The sequence below is a fragment of the Calidris pugnax genome, unplaced genomic scaffold (assembly GCF_001431845.1).
Source record: "Calidris pugnax isolate Ruff unplaced genomic scaffold, ASM143184v1 scaffold18, whole genome shotgun sequence".
NCBI classification, from domain to species: domain Eukaryota; kingdom Metazoa; phylum Chordata; class Aves; order Charadriiformes; family Scolopacidae; genus Calidris; species Calidris pugnax.
The window spans coordinates 12,061,609-12,086,664 of record NW_015090812.1 but is presented as its reverse complement, the minus strand read 5'-3'; the positions used below and the strand labels follow the sequence as shown (position 1 = coordinate 12,086,664).

General features: G+C 37.4%; 1 protein-coding gene across 2 annotated transcripts in view; it reads left to right on the top strand.

The window, feature by feature from the left end:
- ADGRL4 (adhesion G protein-coupled receptor L4) overlaps window positions 1–24,798 on the top strand; it is an 80,247-nt gene extending 55,449 nt beyond the window's left edge. For both annotated transcript variants that reach the window (XM_014939467.1, XM_014939466.1), the window contains 7 exons: window positions 916–1,086; window positions 2,601–2,804; window positions 3,832–4,052; window positions 4,141–4,207; window positions 19,480–19,571; window positions 21,156–21,324; window positions 21,844–24,798. In XM_014939467.1, coding sequence (XP_014794953.1) covers window positions 916–1,086; window positions 2,601–2,804; window positions 3,832–4,052; window positions 4,141–4,207; window positions 19,480–19,571; window positions 21,156–21,324; window positions 21,844–21,906 — 987 coding nt within the window. In that variant the 3' untranslated portion in view covers window positions 21,907–24,798. The remainder of the gene's footprint in view (window positions 1–915; window positions 1,087–2,600; window positions 2,805–3,831; window positions 4,053–4,140; window positions 4,208–19,479; window positions 19,572–21,155; window positions 21,325–21,843) is intronic.
- The last annotated feature ends 258 nt before the right edge of the window (window positions 24,799–25,056 follow it).

Genomic DNA, 25,056 nt, shown 5'->3' with positions numbered 1-25,056 from the left:
AAGAAAAGGTGAAGAAATGCTTCAAAATTAATGCAAAAATTTTACCTGGCGATAGGAGGTAATAGCAGAACCTATAGTATTGCAACTTTGCTATTTCTGAAATATGAACACATTTATTGAAAACTGAGAATTTATTTCCAGAATATATAGATTTTTGCTGACTTCACTTCTACATGAAGAGTCACCTCACATGGCACAAAGAGATATCAGAATGAACAAGAAAGTAAGACTCTGTAGGGCAGTGGACAGTGGGGCAAGTGTTAACCTTGGTTATGCAGCTTTTAAATTTGCTACTTGCCTTCTAATTTTTGAGCTAGAGATCACCTTTATATAAATTTGTGTATATTTATACAGCCTCAAGAACGGTGGGGACCTTATCTTTGGCTAGTGTTAGTAAGCTCTAACTGTAATAAATAATACTAATGGTCTTATTCATCGCTGTCGTCGCACCTGATACAGCAGGTGTGATATGACCCTGGATTTCTCTCAGATTTCTTTGTAAAATGCACAGAATAAGTCCCAGTTTTTGAACTGGTCATTTGGAAGGGATTGTGAGCAGGACAAGCGATGTGGCTGTAACCTTGGGGTTTAGTCCATGTTCAGCAGGTGCAGGGGCATGTATAACAGTGTTTTCAGTAGGTAAAAATTCCAACACCTTTGCAAGTGCCAGAAGAGTTCAGTAATCTGATTAGCCTACGTGTCTGGTGGAGTGTTAGCTGTGTGGATAAAATGCTTCCATCCCCAGCCATGTTTTAATTGCCTGGAATAGGCCTTGCAGAATGTGCTTTTTGTTTCCCAACCTTCCAATGGTACCAAGCAATTTTTAATGAATTGCCCTGGCTAACGTAAGAAAGGTCTTTTGATGGGAAATATCCTGCCTTTTGCCATCAGTAAAACATCTTGTTTCTGTTCCAGGCTGCAGATAAAGATATTAAATGTGCGTTTTGGAACTACTCAGCAGACACAATGAATGGCAACTGGGCTACAGAAGGCTGTGAGCTGACACATTCCAACTCCACTCATATCTCATGCAAATGTAATCATCTGACTCATTTTGCTGTTTTGATGTCCTCAGGTGGCTCTGTTGTAAGTGCTATTTTAATTTAGTGTTTTACCTGATACTTCCTTCTGTCTTCATTCCTTGTTTTTATTTCAGTGCAACTTAACGTCCTTTTGCCCCTTTAGGTTGTCTCTTGGTTTTGTTCAGCAAACACACAATTTATTGTGCACAGAGCAAACAAAATTCCTCCCATATGTGTTTGAATTTCCTTATGTCCTTTCTGCAGTATTACAGAGCAGTGATGCAGCAAAGTATCTTGCTCCAAATACACAGTCTGTTGTGCTTATTTTTGGTGCATTGCTTTTAATTTTAAATCCCACTTTAAGACTACTGTGGGATTTAACTGGCATTCGTTGGTGGTCAGCAACCATATGGCCCCGAATTTCTCTCTCACAAAACTTTGCCACCCATTTGTCTAACCTTGGCATCTAAAAATCTGCTTTAAATTCTCTCCTGAGAGTGCAACAGCATAATCAATTTAAAGTTTATGACTATTAAACATGGACACTCATGACCAGCACAAAATTGTGAGAATGACCACTCAATGTATGTCATTCTTATTTTAAGAGGCCCTATAGATTTCCAGATTTTATGTGGGGATCTGCAGGAGCTCAGGTCCTGCCTCAGGAGGCAGCTTTATAAGGCATCAGAGCTGACAGCAAGCAGAATATTAGCATGAATATACTGTATTGAGACAGTTCTCTCACACTGTGAATTTCATGCTGATAGAGGCTATTTCCTGGTTGCTAAATAGCATCCTAAGTCTTCAGTTCAAATTTAAAACCTTTGCAGGTACTTATATAGTTATTTTGAAAAGGAAGGCTGGGAGGAGAATAATCTCTGGTCCTTTATTTAGGAAAAAAGTATACTTAGATACATTTATGGTCAGCTGAATACCATCCTTATGCTAATGCACAGTCATGTATTTCAGAGATTCTTTGTGCAAATACCAAGCAGCAAATGTAACTATATTTCTATACAGAAAATATTCACATCCAATATTAAAATAGCCTGTGTTTCTTTGGAAAATGTTCATGTAACATATCTGGAATAGCATTTGTTTGAAGTGATTGTTATTTCAGAGTCTTGTTTTGATCATGTTGCAAATTCAGTAAGACGGTTATTCAATTTTGCTTATCTAAGTCACTGCTGTGATAAGTCCTTTTATATTAGAAAATGTTTGTGTCATATTAATATATGTCCTACTGCTAGTATATTTGTCATTCACTAAAATGATCTGATTTTTTAAATCATATTAGGCAATACTGATGTTAATAAAAAGGTTTGTTAAGAAATATAGGAAAATGCAAGAGCAGGAATATACATAGTTCATTTCTAATTTCCCCTAGAATTATATCTGTCTCACAAAAAAAACAATACTTTTTAGATTATCCAAAGTGTACATTTGCAGTGAAACTCTAAAAACAGTTTTGATTAATATTTTGTAGAAAAGAAGAAAAGAACTGTATTATAGAATGAGATCTTTCTTGAGAAGGTACAAAGCTATTCTTTTAAATATTATATTATAATTTTCCCCCAGGGTGTTACAAATTATAACATTCTTACAAGAATCACTCAGCTAGGAATAATTATTTCGTTGATTTGCCTCTCCATGTGCATTTTTACATTCTGGTTCTTCAGTGAAATTCAAAGCACTAGAACGACAATTCACAAAAACCTCTGCTGCAGCCTTTTCCTGGCAGAACTTATTTTTCTGATTGGAATTAATATGAACAACAATAAGGTGGGTGGTTTTCACTTATATCTTGATTTTATGTTGTAAAGTAAATATACAGTATAAGATACAATCTCCCATGTACTTCCAGTATTTGATAGTATCAGTATGAATATTCTGATGACACTGATTTCCCAGTTTAGTAACAGCAAATGTAAAATAGTCACTTAATGGCGTAGGGCCTTCATCTGAGCTGGTGTATATTGACTTTTCTCCATTGGTTTCATTTAAACTTTGTCACCTTAACTGAGATTGTGGTCTCAATGTGTTCAGAATTTTCACTTTTCACATTCATTTGGATGCTGTACAAAGGCACATTGGTGGCTTCCGAGTAACAGTTTTCCCTAAAAGCCAGGCCAGAGCTGTAATTACAAGCTGGCATTTAAGATATTGTGCTGTGGGCTGGAGAACCCCTTCACTTTCTACATGTGAGGTCTTGATGTTGGTTTTCATACAAGTTGGGCTGTTAATTTTTACATCTCAGATTAGTTTTAGGAAATCTAATTATGCATAAATTATCAAAATACCCCTGCACTAAGTAGCTGAATAGAATTTAAAATTACTTGAAAAATATGATCCGTTATCACTAAGGTAGCACTCCAGCATTGATTGATTGAGAAAAATAGTTTTACAAATACTTTGTGGTAATAAAATTTATTTTGGAAATAATTCCTTGTGATGTCTAATTACATTGTTATCAAAATCATAAAAATGAATTTTATCAAATCAGGCAAGCATATAGCCTACTCAGCTCTAGCTATGGATCAACCATGTCAATTTGTTTACACAATTCTTCTGGGAAGATGTGCACCAATTTTAAAAGTTGAATGTAGTTTATTTATTTTACCAGTTGCAACAGAAAATACCAATGAACAAGTGTGCTCGTGGGTATGGACCAAGTTCTTGTCAATCAACATTACATCTGGGCTGCTGGACCACCACTTTAGAGTCACTAGGTTGATGTGCATATGCTGTTATATTAACAGAGACATATCAACAGAATTATGACTCTTGCTTTCTCTCATTGAATTTCTAGCTCTTCTGTTCAATTACTGCTGGATTACTCCATTATTTCCTTCTAGCTGCTTTTGCATGGATGTGCATTGAAGGTATTCACCTCTACCTTATAGTTGTGGGAGTCATCTACAACAAGGGTTTCTTGCACAAGAATTTCTATGTCTTTGGTTACGTCAGTCCAGCCGTGGTCGTTGGAATCTCCGCTGCACTGGGGTACAAGTACTATGGCACCACAGAAGTGTAAGTCACTGTTTCTGTGTCCATACAAACATATATGCAATAGTCAAAATAGCACATTTGAAAGCATTTTCTGCTGTTTACTTTTCAGATGTTGGCTCAGCACAAAGAATAACTTTATATGGAGTTTTATAGGACCGGCATGTCTAATAATTCTTGTAAGTATAATTTTCATTTTTTATTGTGGTACATAAAACCGATAATAAAAGGTGTTTAATAATCACCCACCCATTGCCAGCATAGCTGTGAGTGCTAATTATAGGGCAGAATTGGCTAATTTAGACCTTTTTATAGTGTCTCTAAATTATTTATATGCTGTACATCTAAATACTTTACTAGCCTGAAAAATGAACGTTTGACAAAAAAAGCTCAATATAAGATCAGAGCTTTTTTTTCTTGCTTGCTTGCTTTCTTTTATCCCAATGGTTTGAGAAATTCTGTAAAGCATTTCTGGTTTTTAAGAAAAAGCATCTTTGTAGGTCGTTGGCATCTCAGCATGGCTCAGCAGGAGGTGTACACAGACACTATCCTAGCAGACAGATAATCTGGTTTTTCAAATGTTGTGTGACTTAATCTCTTATCAGTGATCGGTCATCTTTGTAAGATTAGACTGTCATCTTCATGGTTTTATCACTCGTGTGTACCCTGTCATCATCAAAGCTATTTTAAACTAAATTGCGACGTCAGAGAAAAGAACCCGCTATTTCACATGGGCAGACGAGTCAAGTATTGATAGCCCTATTTCAGCTGTGAAGAGGGCCTTTTTAATTCTTATTGGAAGTGGTTTCAAACCTGCAAATTTGGCAGGTATTATATGTTCAGTTCTGAATTGAGACATTTTTGGTGCCTTGGGAGCATTTCTAAGTGCTAGAAAGTTTAACAAACCATTCCAACTGTAATGGGACATTATTGTGTGTGACTGGGCTGACAGTGATCTGGCAATAGCTGGAGCTAACAGGAGGAGAAGGTACAATGGTGAGACGTCATGACGTCTATGGTCAAGTCAGTTATAACCCTTCGTTGCTTTTTAAGCTATTTGGTGATAAATACGAGGATTTATAAAAAAAGAAAAAGTGGCAGTATCTAACACACACAAGATGATACTAAAACAGTTTTATCTCAATGTGTTAGCCATTTCAAAGCTGAATAAAGTATCAGGTATAATTCTGGCCAAATTCCACTCCAAATTCCTGCTGTAGATTGGGGACAGGCTGGGAGCAACCTACCAGATGCAATTGGACGGTGATGCCTTCCCATCTCACCATCTTGGTGAGCACAGCAGACTTGGAGAGATGCAAGGCACCATAACCTTCCTTGGCTCAGTGCTTCTGGGGTCAGATGGCCCTGACAGTGACAGGTTACTACAGTAAAACAAAATCGTGGGGGGAGGAATTCTTACAGTTCTTAGGTTTAAGCTGTCAATTTCCTATTTCCTCTTTGGACCTTATCTCTTTCTTCCATGAAGGCAGCAGGGTTGGGATTTTTTTGTTGCTGCTCTCATTACTGTTCCTCATCTCCCCTCAGGTGAAGATTTATGGGCAGTGATGTATCACTCCACTGTTAGCACAGGAAAATCGCATTATCAAAATATACAAAATGTCCCAAATTTATGCATCTGTAACCTTGTTTTCAGCTCCAGCTGAGCTGTGCCTGATGCAGGATCTTAGGTACACAGTATAGAGGCAGAGGAGGTCTGCAGTGACTTTGATGTAAGTGTAGCTGGCCACAGAGACAAACTCTGCAAGCTGGGCTTTGAGGCCGATAGCCGATCTTTGAGCACTCCAGATCTTCCAGCAATGCCTGCAAATTATAAAAAAAAGGGGAGGTGATAGAAGTTGATATGGGACCCCATGTACCAATGCAGTCTGCATATGGGTGAGAATAGCAGCCAGGCAGTTTCTGCTTTTTTCTCCCACTCCTTGCCTAAGTGAAGCCACACAAAGGAGCTGCAGCTGGACAACAAATAATCCTGTGGCTGTTTTGCTATTTTTCATGTGTTATGGCAGTATTTTGTGATAAAGTGTTTTCACAATAAAGGTATTCACATACCTTTATTATTATCTCTTCATAATTTTGCACTGTTAGACCTGGGAGGAAAGGCAACCTGCTTTCAACAAGCTGCTTCGTCTGCTCTGTGAATTTTTTGAGCATTTGGACAACTTGTTTTGATGGAGTGATAGTGAATTGAATCCTGAACTGCAAGATGTTTTCAAAGCGTACAGGCAGCTATGTAATTTGCTCACACTCTATTCAGGTTATTGTCAAAGGAAAATATGGAAAACCTTATGAAAATATGCACTGACTCTAGAAGATATGTTGATGTTAGATGTCTGCTCTGTGGAAGGCACGTCAGTGGCAGTAATCCTGTTTCCCTTGTCCAGTCTTCCTGTTGAGCATACTGCATGGGCACTACCACAACAAAGATTAAACTCTTTCCAAAGTAGTGTCACTCAGAAAGCACCTTCAAGGAAGCCGATCAATTTCCAAGATTTCCATTCTGCCCTCAGCTAACTAAAAATAAATAAATAAATTACTAATTAAGGATTTTGAAAAGGAAATGTTGGTTTTGTTCTGGGATAACCAGATAAGGTACCGTTACCCTCATACAGAAAGCTGCAAAATCTGGCAGCCTCAAATTTACCTTTAATCTTGAGTTTCATCTACTAATAGCATTGAGTTTGCAAGTTTTCCAAGATAGCCTAGAGATTTTGGATACCAAATCTCTGGAGAACTGCTCACCACAAACCTGATTCTTGCACAAAAACATTAATCACATTGTCAGGACAAATGCCCACAAAACCAAATGGTGCTTTGAGTTTCTGTGAATGGAGACCCAGGAGATTTGTGGTTTGGATTATACTGTAATATGCCTTTGAGACAGCATGTAAATGATGAAGAACAGAACCGGTTCTGTACCAGTGGATTTTCTGCCTCAGGGCACGTTGTTTCAAACACATCCTTGGACTTTAAATCTGCAGTAATAGTGAAGCACAGGGAGCTCAAGTGTTTATCAGGAGTACAAAGTTCTCCTCTGATTGCCTAAGCAGAAACATTACTTCTGAAGGTGTTTGCTTATTAATATTAAGGTTCTATTAGAATTCTTAAGTGCAAAGCAATGGCCTTATTGATCCCATCTAAAAACTATTATTATTATTGTTAGATTGGTGACTGTACATGAAAAGGAGTGGGTCAGAAGCTCTTAAGATGGAGTTAGCAAAGAAAGGGCATATTAAACCTTTGTAAAGCAAGCTGCAAGCTGAAGATAATTTCTACAACTTATTTCTTCCTCCTAATACTTGTAATCTTTAGAACCACAACCATTTTAGCTAAAACTATGCATTAGATTAGATCAAAGCATACAAGTATGGAGAAATTATTTATAACAAGTATTTAAACTTTCAATAGAAAAGTGAGTTTATCACAAGCTTTAAGGGACAAACATTCACATACACTACAACCCATGCTTGATTGAGGCATGGACAAATATAAGCTCCAGAGATAAAAGGTATGAAAATGAAAAAAAAAAATCCCTAGAACATTTTCTTTCCTTTTGTAATACACTCTTATAATAATAATCTCCCTGTAATAAGTGTGTAGAATGGTAATAACCATTTGTCTGCAGGGTAATGTGGCTGCAGTTTTGATGAGCATGTAATATCAGCCAAGAACAAATTCCTTCCCATTTTGGAGAACTTCTACATGGCCTTCCCCACCTCTGGCATAACAGCCTGCTCTGTGTTGAGCGGGAGCAGACCTGTGTAAGGGCTTTATTCTGCATCAGTGATGTTTTCGGAAACTTCACCATTTAAATTCTGTGGACGCACAGTAAGTCCCTTTACTTGTACCTATTGTGAGGGACAGCTATATATTAGTTGTCCAGCTGGCAGTAGAAATGACATCATTTGGAAGGTCTGAGCAAAGACTATTAATCCTGTACTTATGAAAGTCTACAAGCCTTTAAAAGGAAAATTTGGAAGAGAATCTCTGCCTATAGTGCAGCTATAGGTATCTCTTCTAATATACCTCCCTCCCATAATCTTCTCCCATTAAATCTGTCCCCTTGAGCTTCGTGCAGCAACTTCAGAGTCACCCATGATAACATGATTTGTACCTTTTCAGTATTGACAGAGTCATGCAGGCTTGACTATTGTACCCACTGCTACTACCACAATAAATTGGCATACCTCTGTGAAGAACCAGGACTCAGAAGTGTGGCATGTTGTAACATTAACAGGTGCAATTTGCTGTTTAACAGTATAAATCTATCAGTATCATTTGTTGAGATCACCTCTGTAATAACAAAATACAGACTTGCTCTTTGAGGTTGGAACATTTCCAAAATTGAACATCATCCAAATAATCCTCCCTGTGGCTTTTATCCAAACATCCTAGTGCTGTGCAGTGAGGAGGTGGCTCCTGTATGTTCTTCTTTGTTTTACTCCTCTAATGTGTGTTTTCAGAGACCTTGAAGGTGTCTGGCTTGGCTTCAAGCTCCAGTTTCTTGAAACAACTGGTAATTGCAGTGTTTGCAACAAGAATGGCTTATTAAGGCACATTGCAATTTTCAAAGCATTTTTGTAGACTTGACTTGGAACATACAAGCCAAGAATAGTTCTTGGGAGAGATGTCCTCAGAAAAGCCAAGTTCTTTTTATTAGGCATTCCTGTATGTAATAAATATAATGAATAATCAACTGTAAAGCAAAAACAATCTAAGAATTGCAGTGATTGATTAACTACAGTGTTTTGAACACTCCATGTATAAATGAATGGGTAAATGAATAAAATATACAGATTGCAGTTGCAAAATACAAAAAAGTGACATATGAGTGATGAAAGCAGGCTAAGAGTAGAGTAATGCTTTTCATTAAGGAACTGCCTGCATATTCATTAGAGCTAGTCGATTACTTAAAAAATATATTCATCAGATAATTTATTTGATGAATTTTACCATTATTTGTCAAATAATTTATTCAACAAAAAAAAGGTAAAATTAATGGAATAGTGCATTCATCAAATCTTATTGGACAGCTCTAATACTTATTCAGTTCTGTACATTTAGGTTGATTCAGGATTAGTAATACTGCTGCAATCAATGCAGAAATATTTCCTGGCAAATCCATTACTCTCCTATTTTCTCATATACTCACAAATTTCATGTATTTAATCTAGGCCATTCAAACTGAACATCTTTCTTGCAGAAAAGTAAATAGTCAAAGAATTTACAGTTATACATTTTCCCAGTCTTCAATATTGACCGTGATCTGACAGTCTGTTGTTCCCACTTTCCTATTTTCTCATATACTCACAAATTTCATGTATTTAATCTAGGCCATTCAAACTGAACATCTTTCTTGCAGAAAAGTAAATAGTCAAAGAATTTACAGTTATACATTTTCCCAGTCTTCAATATTGACCGTGATCTGACAGTCTGTTGTTCCCACTTAAAAAAAAAAAAAAGAAAAGGGGGGAAAACAAAGCAGCCCTTCTGAGGTCAAACACACCACACTGGTGTAATCAACTACACTGCCTCTTTGGGCTTCTTCACACCATTATTCCTGTTCCCCAGTGAAGGAGCTCATTTTCATTGCTCTTAATATTTCGTGATATTCTAAGGATTACTATCAAAAAAGTTGTTTGATGTCTGACCTCCATCACAATAAACCATACCACCATTTTACATTTTTTAGTGAATATTTAAGCTTTGGAAAATTCTGTGGTGGTTTTCTTTTTTTTTTCCAAAGGGTTATTTGTGATAAATGCCTAGTTATGTTTCTTAGATAGATGAGAAAAGTATACTCTGTACCATTTACTGCACGTTTTTCAGAAAACAGCTGTTTTAAACACTTTTTTATATCTATTCCTGTTCCTCAGTCTGCCTTTTTTAGTGGAAATAAATTTCCTACAGGGACTGGCAATGGCTTTATTATTCTTTATGAAAGAATAATAGTCCCCTTTTCATTAGCTCCTCTGTGGTTTCTGTTAAAGGTGTCTCCGTTGCATTTCTTTTGCCATTGTGGATAAAGTAGAGATAATTAATTATATAGTGACATTAGAGACTGAGTCTGCAACTTTGGTTGAAACAGATTAGTTTGAACTTCAATGTTTTTCAGCAACAACAATACCTGCTGTGCTAAATAGTCGCTGATTTGGAAAGTGCTTGCCCTGTTCAGTGGACAGGACCAGCTTTAATCTCCAAGCCACAGCTTCCATACTGCCATACTTATGGATACAGTTTCTCAGCAAGATCAGGGCTTTCATGCAAAATTAAGGTTTTTCCTTCCTTCCCTCTGTCGTTAAAGCCCCTGTTCTAAAGTCCCTGGAAATACTTGAAAAAAGAAGCTGTGGCCATTAGTCTACCACTCGAAAATTACTTGCTCTTATGTTATTACATAGGAACAAATTCATCACATAAGGCTCAAAGATCCTAAATAGATATTCCATATTAATTTTTTTGTCTTTAAAAAAATCAGCATAGCTAGTAGTGTTATGTGTTATAAGAAAAAGCATGTGAAGAAGTTCTCCCTCAGATTCATTGAAAGGACATTAGGCTTGAAAAGTCAAGTTTGTCCTCCGTTGTCAAGAGTGAAGCAAGCAGAAACAGCAGGGAAGGGAGTGCAGGTGGATGCCAAGGGTAAGGGGAAGAGCACCCGCAGGTGCCAGCTGGTTGTGCAGATTTCCTGAGATGTCCCACTGCTCAGTGCAGGTCAACGTCTTAGGCATCCTTCTTCTTTTCTAGCAAGATAAACTGTGACCACTATTTTAACCTATCCATGCATATTAAGCCTCAATGGATATTTTTTTCTGGAAAGCCACAAAACTGTCTGAATCAGTCTTTTTTCTTTTTTATTTGCTTAATATTCTCTTGGTGATTCTTTACATTTTCTTGCTATAAGCACTATTACTATAAACACATATAGTTATTTTAAGTTGTTCATTGAAAGGATACCTTAGGTTTGCTTTAGATAGTTAACAGACTGATGGTGTCTTTGGACTTTCTTACTAATTACATAGTGACTACATCCACACTACGTATTTTCTAATTCAAATCACATTTTCTTCCACTATTTTACTGCCCCTTTGATTCATTGCTCACAGGCATTTAGAGAAGCAAATTTAAATTCACAGTAGTAATTGTGTGTGAATACACATGGAAATCTCACTTGGTCATTGAACGAGCTTTTTGTAGACTTGAGAAGATTTTAAGACACAGCATGGGATCTTATGACCGCATCCACACAGAATCATGAATATTTCTAAAAGCAAAGGACCAAATTCTGTAGAGGATTTGGCAAATTGTGGAAGGCATGGACAGCTTTCTGCCAATTACTCATACTTCCAAAATGGCAAGTATAGCCTGTTGTCAGACTCGACGTCTCAGTCGTGCTCCTGATGCTGCCTCGCTTCTAGTAGCTCATCCATTCACTGAAGCTACTCATGCTAAAAGATAATATATGACTATTTCAGTCCTCTTTGCCAGGTAGAAATACTTCTGCAGAGCTCCTGCATAAGGCTACAGATGCAGCCTAAGACAGGTTTGCATTTATGCAAAGAAACCATAGGAGAAATGTAACATGTAGTTTGAAGTCTTTGATGCACCTGGAATCAGTTCATTAAACAGCCTGATTTATGTCATTGCCAACTCTCAAGTAAATATACCTTCACAAAAGTTTCTTGAAATAGGAGAAGAATAAATCTACTAATTAATTACAGTGCGAGCATGATAGACTCTACTCCTACCACTGAACCTAGCTGGGCTAATATTTATGGTTGGGGTCAGATACCGAACTATCTAGGAAACTAGATAGTTTCTCCCGCCCTTGGCTACAGAACTGGGGTAAAATAAAAATGTTTAGGTCAGTATGAGCTTAGCTTTGCAATCCAAGAAACAACATTGAATCCAGAAGTCTGAGAAGCTGTTTTCTCTGATGAAAAATATAGAAACCCCATTTATTTATATATTTATTTACAGCTTGTTATAAGTGTTCTAAAAATATAAAGGAAACATTTAATTGAACCTAAATCTACAGCTTGAGGTATTTAAAAGAACAACTTTGAAGTATTCATAAATAAAGTGCAGCCCTATGTGAAAGTTATGTATTTCCAGAGACAGGGTTTGAAATAAATTCATTTAGCTATGTTTAAACTTTTAAAATAAGTGAAATTATTAAAATCTTAGAATAATGAAATTCTAATCCTGCATTATTGAAAATATTTTCCCAAAATATAGCCTAAAGGGGGTCGGTTAATGTTTTTGTTACATTTTCTATTCCAAGATAAGACTACTGTTGTATACCTAAAGCATTCGAGAAGGTATATTCACCGGAGACATGATAATGAGATAAATCAGTCAGGAGACAAACCCATACTGTTTGACTGCCAGCTTGTGTCCAATTTTGTGCAATTAATATGGCATACATTTTCATTTTGAAGCTTAAACTGTTGTATTGTTAATAGCTTAATTCCGTTCTCCCCTGACTGAAATAGCGATGACCCACTGAATATTGTCATTTTACCCAGCCATTAGCTATACAGCCAGGAAGACAGAAATGTATTGCTCTCTGTGGCAGAATTCAGACCACCACAAGCTCATTAATTCAAACACTCCTAATGAGGGTCATTGTAAAGACTGATACAGATACAGCTGCTCTGAACTTCAGACATTTTTTGAAAAAGCCAAATTCAATATGATATATGTAAAAAATTCAAGTATATGCCTAAGAGAGCAGCAGGAGAAATTTTCTCATTCTTTTTTGTGAGATCTGACATCAGCATATAGATGGTTTCATCAATTATTGAGACAGAGACTAAGAAAGGAAAAGGGAATGATTTGGGGGTTTCGTTTTTGAAGTTTGAATGTAAAGTGCTCAGACTGAATCAGAACTAGTATGCCTGAATCTTTAGAATTAGCTGCCTCTTTCTTATACCTTCTCTTCTTTGTAGAGAGCCTTAAAAGGCTGGTATTTAAAGTGGTTTAATAATTTTTGAAAGGCTGGAGCGTATCTTTTACGCAAGGATATCATATATGAAATTACTAATTCCTTTTTCATTTTATAAATGCATGTATATTGGAAATAGCCTCAAAAAACTCAGTCATATTAAACAAATACACCACTGTTAAAAAAGAACTGTCTTTAGATAGTCCTGGATGAGGAACTGGGGGGTGAGGGAGACCCAGGTCTCCCTGCTCCAGTGAATATTTAATTATTTATATGGAACGGAATAGATCCAGCAGGGCAGACAGAGCAATAGCAGTGAATAGCTGGTACAGAGGCTGGAGAAACTAAGGGTCATAGCCTAGTCTGAATATTAAGTACAGCAGAAAACTGTGCCCATGTCTCCAACATCCTGGATAAATGCCCTGTCCACAGGGATTTTCATTGTTCAGGAGTGTCCTTTCTGGTTTTAATCAGAAAAGCTACCCTAGTCAGGAAGCCTTTCCTGGTGAAAGTATAGTCTAAACCAGTAAATGTCTTTTAGTGCTAATGAACTGACATTTTTCAACAAAAAATTGTCGGACAAAATTTTCTTGAATGCCTCTCGTTTCTGTTTCATTTTACCAGATGTCCAGGTGCTAACTGAGCTACCGAAGTGAAAGATGGACTGTTTCCCTCTGAGCTTTCAAGTGCTCTTTTGTCTTGCTTAAAAAAAGGGAGAGGGGGAGGGAGGGGAGAGGAAGGAAAAAAAGATTTCTTAGTTGCCAAATTTGACAGCTGTCAGCTACCTTGATGGGGCAAAATGATGATATATCACTTCACTCAGTATCTTACAATTTAATTGTAATTAATTATGAAAGAAACTACAACTCTTCAACATGAGTGCAAATATTTTTATTTGCAGGCAGATGTTTTGCATGCTTTATTAAATTTTGTGTATTTCATACCATTCAGTGCTTAACTAAAAATAGCTATCATTCTGTACCTACACAGAGTGTTTCATGCAGTGTGAAGCACTAACATCATATTTACTTGAGGATAGAACATTATGTTACTCTTCCAGTATGTAAAATACGTACATTTAACAGTGGCATTAAGGACCTATTTTAAATATAGCAGTTGCTAAGCAATGTGCTATTAGCAGAACTCCAACAGCTTAGAGCATTTAGGATTTTAAGACCTACGTGCTCATTTTTATATTATTACTTAGTTTGCAAAATACAGTTAGTAATCAACAGAGAAGTTTTTAATTTGCTTAGACAATAGATTGTTTCTCAGTGGTCTTCTAGATCCTCATCTTGGGAAAAAGAAGCGAGTAAATATTATTATGTCTTAATATATACACAACTCTATTATTTTCTTCTACTAACTGCGGATGGGTGAAATTCTGCTGTGGAGGTCCCAGAACTGCTAGGAGTAGAAGCAGAAGCAGCAGTGGTTTGCTCTACCCATGCCCACTGTTGAACAGATTTCCTTGGTTACAGAAGCCTATGCAGAAGTACTCTCTTCAGTTAGCTGTGGGAGAACTGAGACAGAGGGAGGAATGCAAACCTGCAAACAGATTTAGCCACCCTAGCTCTAGTGGAGGTAGGTTAACACCTCACATCGTTTTCCCCCATCCTATCCTAAAATACATGCAACTGATTGAACAGTGCTCCCCCAGCTAATTCCTTTGGCAAAATTTGCTTAATGTTGACAAGATGATTAGGAAAGCACCAGGAAATTTATTAATTTATTTGAATTTGCAATTGCTTTTTGTCTCCTGTGAATTTCTTTACAAGAGGAAATTATCTAGATTGATGCTGTGGATAAGATCTGATCCTAGGACTTGTACCACTCTAGACAGCTCTTAACTTTTCCTTGCATGCCTCCTGTACCTCACCCACCATCACAGCCATGAACACGGGAACTGTACCATAGAGATCCCCAAAACACAGCTGCCAAAAATTTCACTACCCTGCTCTATATCACAGTGTGTATCCATGATACATGCAAGTGTTAAATCTGCAGACTGAAACCCACAGCAATGTCCACTCTTGCCCCTGAATCCCTTGAGACTGCCACTCTCTATGATGTGTAGAGGTAAAGCCTTGACAACAGTGGAGGCAATGGGAGTTTTGCCATTTAGCAGAAATTCTGTCATTGGTTTAATGGGGCTAGAAGTCACTCCAAAATCCTAAATCCTCATGACCTTTCACACAAGTGATCTTCCCAAGAGAGATGAACCAAACAGTTGCCATCCTCAGTCACGGCTGTACAATAATACCTAACTCCTCCAGAATTGTGGCTCCTTGGAGATTATCCTGGGTTATACAGATACATAAATGTAGTTGCCCACATCTACAGAATCTTGATTTTATGGGATCCTAGTAATTGCCCTTATTTAATGTCTGTTTCATATATATATATTAAGTTTCCTACCATTTGTTCATAAATATATTGCAACGTTTCTAGAATTTAAGAGAGCTAAAAATACTTTTACAAATATCTTTAAGGAGAAATAATTCCCTGAAGATGCTATGAGCGGAGGGTGTTCCTATATCAGTCCTTGTCTTTGATTAACCACTTAAAAAAAAAAAAAAGAAAAAAGAAAGAAGAAATAGATTAATTATTAAAATTAGTCTGTAGTGCACCTGAGCATGCTGAGTGAAACCTGATTCCCACTGAATCTCAGGGGGAGGGAGAGCTGAGGATGCTGAGGATGCTGAGCACCTCACAGAATTGGGCTTGCAGGGAAAAAGTCAGAGGTTTGCTTTGTGAAATAGTAAGGCCTGAATGCACTGTTTGCCCAATAGCAGTTTGGGGCAGTTTGTTAAATAAATAAATATATATATAAAAATAAAAGAATTCAGTTCTGGGCTTGGAATCAATGCAATTCCCCTTTAGCCTATTAGACTTGCCGAGAAGCCCCTCTTAGGACATGCAGCAGTTTCTCTGACTGCTCAGCCATGTAATAACACTGAAAACAAAGGCACAAGAACTTACTGTGTCACACTGTAATGTCGTTATTCACTTGATAAAACTGTGGCCATGCCACAACATTTCACGCTTTGGGTTTGCCCACAGCTGCAGAGTAGCTTTGCTCATTATACAGGTAACTTCTCCCCAAAGCCGTGTGTGGCAGCAGTAGTCCCCAGGCTGGCCCTTTCCAGGCCCGAGCAAAGTCTGTCCTCAGCTCGCTTTCACACTTGCCTGCACATCTTGCTCTTCTCCAGCTTGCTGCCTCTCCGGAGACGGTGTACCTTATGTTTTTGCCATTTCATTCTTATTCACCTTGCCTGTCACCTTAAGGCAGCCTTAATTATAACGTCATCAAAGGTTTATTCAACAAGATCTGAAGATTGTGCTTTAATTACAAAAATGAAAACATGCGATTACAACCAAAGTAAGTATAAATCACAATATTTGGCTACAAATAGCAGCTGAAGCCTTTTTAGATGTTTCTGTTTCTTTCATCCAGAAGTCCCTCAGGTTGTCCCAGCTGGAAGATTTGGGACTCCAGGATTCCTTGTGCTATTTTAGATTACTTTTACAGCCTACTGCTTACATTTCTGCTCATTTGAAGCTCAGTTTCAGATAAAAATTCAAACATCTTAAGTGGTTGTATCTTTGGCCATGCATTTTGGGTGATTTGACTTCCCATCCCATTTGCTGAAATATGTATTGGTCTTTGGGGATATCAGTTAGTAAAGGCCATTTCCCCTTTGGTCTTAATCAGTCCAAATCCTCAGTATTCCTACTCAGACCAACTGTCCGATGCCAACTTTTTACTTTACATCTCCCAGAAATAGCTGAGGCTACTGGTATGGGCACAGCAAGGAGCATGCAGAGTATCAGGCTGAAGCAGAATATGTTAAATTGGGGATACCTGTTGGATTACCAGTTTTCTCTAAATGCCATATTTGGCACATTATTAACATTAGCTAGATTTTTCTCCTTGATTTACTCATGAGTTCATGCTATTGTTTTCCCTCAAGTTTTGCTGCATCTCTGTGTCACAGGACAGTGACAACTACTTTTTTGTTACTTTGTCCTCCAGAGGACAAAATGCAGTTCCAGAAGCCTCTAACTAAGGAAAGGAAAAAAAGAAAAAAAACCCCAAACCTGCTACATTTCCTAAAAGCTACTGTTTTGAGAGACTGAACATTGTGTAAAGGCAGTCTGTGCACTTTACTATACATACTTTTTATTAATGGAGCGATTCAAAATGGGGCAAAAACGGGCATAAGACTTTAATAAATCTTGGAAATGACCGGGTATTTCAGAAGTTAAGCTCACCCTCATTACCCTGTAACACTACCTCCTGCGAGGCTACCTGAGACGTATTGTACAGTAATTGTGTTCTGGCAGCTGACTCCGAGAAGCCGGCGTTAACCTCTCCCGCTCCCCCGAAACGTACAGATTATTCCCATTAGAATGAATTGATGAATGAAAAGATCATAGTTAATGGGTATTACTTTAATGCAGAGGGCCAAATCCTATTATCCTGTGCAACGGACAGTGTAAATAGTATTTGTGTAAAGGAGCCCCACTGGGACAAAGAGAAATGGAGTTCGCTGCTGTGAGGCCCCACATCTGCCTGTTGCCCGCCCCATCCTTGCTCCGCAAAACTTCCCAGTTCTGCAGCTGGTGTATGTTGCTGAAGAATAACGGGGTTTGGCCCACAGAGCTTCTTACAGAGACTATTAATGGCAATAGGAAGGTTCTCCTTGATATAAGTGATCTTGGTGACGGGCCAGCAGAGAGGAAGGCTGGTCGTGTGGTTTGTGCTTTCAATCTTGGTAGCAGTTTCTGAAGAAGAAGTGGTGTGTATTCTCCGTGCTCATGGTACTTTGATCACATTTCCCCCAACCTTTTTCAGATTAATAAATACATTAGGTGGGTTATGCAGATTACAGTGTGTGCACTAAGTTATTTGATACATTATTCACCAACAAATATAAGATTAAAAGTAAGACTGCATATAATTACCCACAACTGCTGACTGACTTATAATTAACTTTGAAAAATTGCTGGTTTAGGAGATATTATAGATTACAATTTTAAATATAAGGAGCTTCAGAATAGCTTTCACGATCAGCGCAAGTACAAGGTATTCAGTGAAGGATTAATTCCCTAAACTGCTAATCAGCTCTATCTCCTGTCTTATCAAATTGTAAATACATTATGCTGTATTAAAGTATGAAGATGCAGCTAATTAAAGCAGAGCCTGCATTTAATATCAGATACTCCCCCCTTGACACAACAAAAATGTTCTAAGGACATACATAACAAGTGTTAACAAATGAAAGTGATTCTTTTTACAGTGATGCTGTGCTCCTACAGCAGCCTTTTGTTTTCATCTCAGAAGATATTTTTCTTTAAAGAAAAGGAGGAAAATCACACAGTCTTTCTGGAGAAAAAAGTTGGGGAAGACGTAATTCTATTCATTCTACAGCTGGAAGCCCACAGGAACCAGCCAAACAATTACAACCAAGGTTCTACAAGTAGTACCTGTATGACATCCAGCTAAAATTTGGTTCATTTACAAACATTTTTAATAGATTCTGATGTTAAGTCCTGCAAAGCAAAATAAGAAATTTTTTTTAAAGCAAGAAAGCAAACCCATCCACATTGTTAAAAGAACACAGTATAAATTTAAATGAAAGATCAGTGAAGCCTAGCCAAGCAAACAGAGGTTCAGAACCATAATTGAGCATCATTTGCAAAACTGCTCCTCTTAGTTGCTTTTTTCTGTTTCAAACTCAAATAAAGTGATGCCATTATAAAGAAGGCAGGAAAAAAAACATACTGAAATTATTCACCTATGAAACAAATATAAAATACAGGAGAGAATATGCAGCAAGGAGTCTTTCAATGAAGGTTAGTTTTTTAGAAATTCTTTGTGTAAACCTCAAAGTTTTTTTGTGCCACTTGAAAGTTTTCACACCCCAAAGACCTCAGAATATATGATGTTATTAATGTTATTCAGCAACAAAAGACATACATTTTTTCTAGATCTACATGATACAGTACAATAGAAAATCCGGGGGGGTGCTTTTGGGGTTTTCTCCATTCTTCTCTTCTCTTCTCTTCTCTTCTCTTCTCTTCTCTTCTCTTCTCTTCTCTTCTCTTCTCTTCTCTTCTCTTCTCTTCTCTTCTCTTCTCTTCTCTTCTCTTCTCTTTCTCAATATATCCACTTTAAGAAAATATTCAGCAGGAAATCAAAGAGATTTACCAATAAAATCAATAAACATTTGCAGACTGTTGGTAGTGATACTGTTGAGATAATGTAGAGTTACAGCCCTGTTTGATCAATGTTTATTACAGGGCTCATATTTTTTTAATAGAAGTGGATCAGAAAAGCGTGGGGTCTTTCCCCTCCCGGCACTGGATTCTGTAGGTTTCATATACACAGAAACTTTATCTGGCTTGTTTCATTTAAATGTGTATCAGTTATTGAAATTCAAATGCATCCTGGTTTCAACTAAAAGTTCCTTTCTTCACTCCCCCCAGGTTAATTTGTTGGCTTTCGGAGTGATTATTTATAAAGTATTTCGACACACTGCAATGTTAAAGCCAGAAGTTAGTTGTTACGAAAATATAAGGTAAGTTTGACATTTAATACAAACTCTACCTTCTGTAAGTTAAAATACATCCAGAGATGAAAGTGGGTATTCAAAAATAACAATTTAATCTTCTGGAAGATTTGTAGAAAAATAAAGTGTTTTTTTTTTTTTCTGTTATCCCCTCATATAGATTTGGAGGTAGTTTTTGCAATCTTTATTCCCATTGAGGAATACCTTGTATACCTTTCACACTGGGGTTGTGTGAAATGTGTACAAGGAATACGAGTGGCCCATATCAACCCATACTAACAGGGTAAAACCTGATGGTAAGGTTAAGGAAGTAATAGTCCTTTTATTCTGAAGTGTTTTCCACAGCTTCTATGCAAGCCAAACCAGATTTCCAAAGTTAAGCCGGAATTAGGACCAAAATATTTCCCTTGAAGTAACAAGTAATACAGTGATATGAGAATCAAGCCATTCACATTATTTGTAAAAAGTCTACAGTAGGACATTGTGCTTCTGTGGCATTGGGAGGGGATACTCTCCAGGATTTTTACTTTGCATGCTGCTATGATTTTTCCATCAACTCACTCTCTTTAAAACTGATTTATAGGGACCTTGAAAACCGTTTGTGCAGGAAAAGCTGAAGTGTACTACAGGGAACATTGAAAACAACTTACTGTTTGTGTTGCTTAGGAACACTCCTGCAGTTTCAATGCATTGCACTAGATTTATAGTTAGGATTTAGCAATTGTTTGATTGATTACTTTCTCTTATTCTTCACTCTTCGTAGCTTCATGTGGTGAGCTGGTTTTAATGAAGTTGAAAATTATTCATTTTCAGAGGAACAGTGCTAAAAATGTCTGTTGTTCAAAGGAAGTCCTGCAATGACTGGGCTGAGAATGAATAAGAAAGTAATCAGTGGCTTCATTTCCAAGACAACATGCTGTAATTTGCTCAAGTCTGTGAACAGGGCTCTACAGCATGTTGGGGGAAAAAAAAAATCACAGCCACTCAGTTCCTATAATTTTAAAGCATCAATATGCTGACCCAGAAACTGTTTGAGAGCATTTGTGTTATAGAAACAATTTTTTTTTAAAAAGAGAAAGAATGAAAGAAAGTCTAGTTTTACAACTGGCACCATCTTCTGCAATGAAGCTGAGAGGCAGCCTGAGAACCCTTTGATGTCATGCACATGCGCTGACCTAAGAGCACACTGTACATTTTTCTGGATTATTTTTTGAGGAGGATAAGGGGGAGGAGGAAAAGTGGGGGAATGCTTCATAACAGACATATGTTTTTCCTTGGGGAATTACACTAACAGTAGATTTAAATCAAATCATATGGCGCTGCAGTACACCAGAGAAAACATATCTGAAGATTAAAGAAGCCAGTGTTTTAAGGCCCTCCAGTTTTACTCCTTTGCTCTTCTGCAGTGATTATGTGAGCCTACTCGTGCCACAGTGTTAGAGCACACCCTAAAGAGCAGCCCATGCGTTTGCACTTCTCAGGTTTTTGCAGCTGATTAAAAAACTGCCTAGGCAGCATTCACCATCCAAAGCAGTGAAGGAAGGAAAGTAGCATGCGCCTTCATGTTGTTCCCAATGTTTCTTTCCTGTCTAGATCCTGTGCCCGTGGCGCTCTTGCTCTCCTGTTCCTTCTTGGGGCTACCTGGATCTTCGGGGTCCTCCACGTCGTACAGGGATCTGTGGTTACTGCATATCTTTTTACAATCTTTAATGCATTCCAGGGGATGTTCATCTTCATATTTCTTTGTGTGTTGTCTAGGAAGGTAAGTGTCCCATTCCATGTGGGAAGCAACTCCAGCAGTCTTGTGTACCTACACAGGCAGGTGCCCAGCCCTACAATGGTGCTGTGGTGCAAACTTTTTATGAGCACAAGGGAGGAAATTCTTGTGCTATTGATGGGGGAGAGGAGGGAAGAGGGGAAATATTCCTGTTGCCGTCACTGGAGTCAGAACCTCTGCCCAATTTTCACCCTCTCACGTATTTCCGCCCAGTTTTAAATCCAATGTATGAAACATGGAAAAACGTTTTCTAAAGTTGTAAAACTGGTTATAGTGCTATTAACCCAATGAAATAACAGAACGCGTGCAATAAAACTCACTTCCAGTCTTTCCAGTTAGCAGCAGGATTCCTGCTACCCACACTTTCCCAAGTATTCTCTCCTAAAGTCAAAAGCAGCCCCACCTTAAAACATCTAGCTATGGAAGAAGTACAGAAGTAGTTAAAAGACATATAGACCTATTAATAAATCCATTTTGTATTCTAATTCAATATTTTTATTCCAGATTCAGGAAGAGTATTATAGGTTTTTCAAGAATGTTCCTTGCTGTTTCGGCTGCTTGAGATAAATGGACGGGAAACATGCATGAGCATCTCAGAGGAAGAAGGGAGCAACCTAGATGATGTTGTTATGGATATTACAGAAAAATGTGGTATTGTGAAAGTATTAAATGACCCAGTGAGCAGGCATATCCTTTAACTGAATTACTGACTGGTTTTGTACATACATGTGCATTCATGCTGAGCATTTATATTATGCTGTATACAAACAGTATACAAAACAAACTGATTATTGCAAAAAAAATATTAATGAAGACCAGGGAAAGATACAGATTTCTAAAGAAGCTCAAGACTTTTCATTACTTAGGTTTTGTTTCTAATATTAGAAATATCTGCAGTTCTTGAAAGCAAGATGCCAAAACCAAACTGGCACAGCAGATTTTATGAATTGCTTTGCTAGTGGAAACATGTTCACTGTCTTTTTGTAGTAATGATCTTCTACATTAAGTTGCATGCAGCCATCTGCAGGGAATGGGTTACATTAGAGAGTCAATAGATAAAGATCTGCTTCAGCCCAGACTTTTGAAAACATTTCTTTTAATTTAAAGTAGATTAAAAAAGGAATTTGTTTAATATTATTCTCTTATCACTCTGAAATATATATTTGTATATTAATCAATTCTTTATTTTTATAACTTTTAAAGAACTGTTTAGATCTAAAGAGCTGAGGTCAGATCTGATACAAGAATGGCGGGACAGCTATTTTATAAGTGAAAGATTATTTTGTGAATACTTTGAAAAAGATCTGGTTCTTGTTTTATTTAATTGCCAAAAAGACTGAGATCTAAACTGGCGCTATGATTTTGGAGGCTGTGGGGAGAAAATGCTGTCACAAGTCTGTCACTTGATTCCAGACCTTGTAGGATCAAATTAAAAGTAAAGTGGTAGAAATCACCCGTGCAGAAGAATACAGGTTTAAATTCAAGGTTGTGTTCCTCTATACCATATAACATTTTAATTACAGCTGTTTCCTCTACCCATACCATCTTTGAATCAAGCAGTTGTCTAGCTCTGAGGCTCCTGGTTTTGAAACACTTACCCTGTGTTTACCCTTAGGAGCATACATAGACCTACTGAAATCAAAGGGAGTGCTTGAGGTGCAAGTGTTGCTGGATCAGGGCATAAACATGATGCTTCAGCAGTTCCATCTTTGTCATCTTACTTCTTTTAAAAGTAAGCTTTAATTCCACCCTTTTAGCACCTAGCTTATCTGAAATAGTGAGCAATCCTCAATCCATGTTGCCTTCTCAGGAAGTGTCTAGGATCTCAGACAAAGCCCAGTATTTTTACCAGTGAGGCACTGTAAATATGTAGTTGTTAATAAATCCCACTGTTGTTTCATGCGTTAAAATAAAGCACTACTCTGAATTTTATTTATATTAAAGACAAACTTTTTTTGTTAATGGTTGAATTTGTTTGGTTTTTATGTTTTTTCCATATACACAAGGCTTTCATTGTATGCACTGCAGTGACATGCTTCATTATAGACATTCCATGTCTCTGTCAAAATTTTAGAAACCACAAGAGAAATCTTTCTTTAAAAAAAAAAAAAAAAGTCTGTTGGTCCTTCTAATCTAAAATATGTGAATAAATTGAAGTGCTTAGCTTTCACATTTTGAAATTTCCCTTCATTTAAATAAATACAGTGGTAAAAGTTCTTATGGTTATATATTATTTGCCCCGGATTATTTGCTGTATTTCCTTTGCTGTTGTATATATTCTTCCAGGTTTTGGAAGATGCAGATTTATATTGCTTTAAAAAGTGTTTTTTGAAGGATATCTACTAATACATCATTTCTAATCTCCTGCAGAAATGTAACCTATAGTAGGTCTGTCTGGACAAAGAAGCATCTCTAGTAAATGCATAATGACTTCAGCATGCTCAGTGAGATTGAAAAAGTTCCTTGGAAAGAAAATATATCATAAATTGTTTAGGTTACAATAGTCTTTTTAATGAAAGAACATCTTTTATAGGAAAAGTGTGCTCTCCAGTCTCTGGGTCAGATCTTCATTGAAACTCTGTTTTCCTTACATGCAAGGCTGAGTTTTCATCTTTTAATACAGCACATGAGCAGAAAAATTTTGTTTAGATTCATTGCCTTAGAGCCTGAAGGGTATTGTAATTGTCCTCCCTAATGCATGCAGAAATACTGACGAGAAATAAAAGGGTTTATTTGTCACAGCCCTTAGTAACACGAGCCCCAAACCAGCAGAGGGAGAGGATGAGAGACAATGGACATGAACTGAAAGAAGAGAGGTTTCAGCAAGATATGAGAAAAACCTTTTCACCGTGAGGATAGTCAAGCATTGGAAACGGTTGCCCAGAGAGGTTGTGCGGTTGCGTTAAAATCTTTGGAGGTGTTTAAGACTGGATAAAGCCCCCAGCAACCTGATCTCATACCTGACCCTGCTTTGAGCAGGAAGGTGGATGAGATGACCCTCTGAGGTGCCTTCCAGCCTGAATTATTATATGAGTCTATGACACAAAGTATCAAATTGGAAAAATAACTGTTGGGAATTAGTTATGATTTTGTTAAGGAAACTTGCACTCCAGTGCCATGCATCAGCTGAACAATTTTTCCAAAAATAAATTTGTGTGACACATTTGTCAGGTCAACTGGTAACTAGTTGACTGGTTTGAAAAATAAAAAACTTTGTTCAGCATCTTTTCAGATTACATGCTTTTGAGAGGTATATGACATCTCCAGGTGGGGCCAGCAGGGAAAAAAAAAATCAATGATTGACAAGACAGATAAAAGTAAAATGTTAAGGTTTTACTCTGAAAGCAAGTGCTTGCTGAAGAGAGAAATTGTTTCCATTAAACCAATCAAAGAGAAATTTGTGTTCAGTGTTGCATTTCAAGGTGTGCTTCAGAATATAATAAATAAGGTCTGGATTAAGAAAGACTCGCTTATTCTGAAATAATTATTTCCTCAATGAATTGAAAGTGTATTTCAAAGAAACTGCAACATTTAGGAGTTAATTATCATCACAGCCTTTGGGAGGTTTAGTCTGCCAGAGCTGTGCTGATGAATAGATCGTCTGCACTCTTTACCTACTGGAATGAAGCAGGTAGGCATTGAAAACACTATAAATACTACTCAAATTCATGTCAGACTTTCCTCCACTCTCCAGCTGTCACAGTCCTTCAGCTCAGA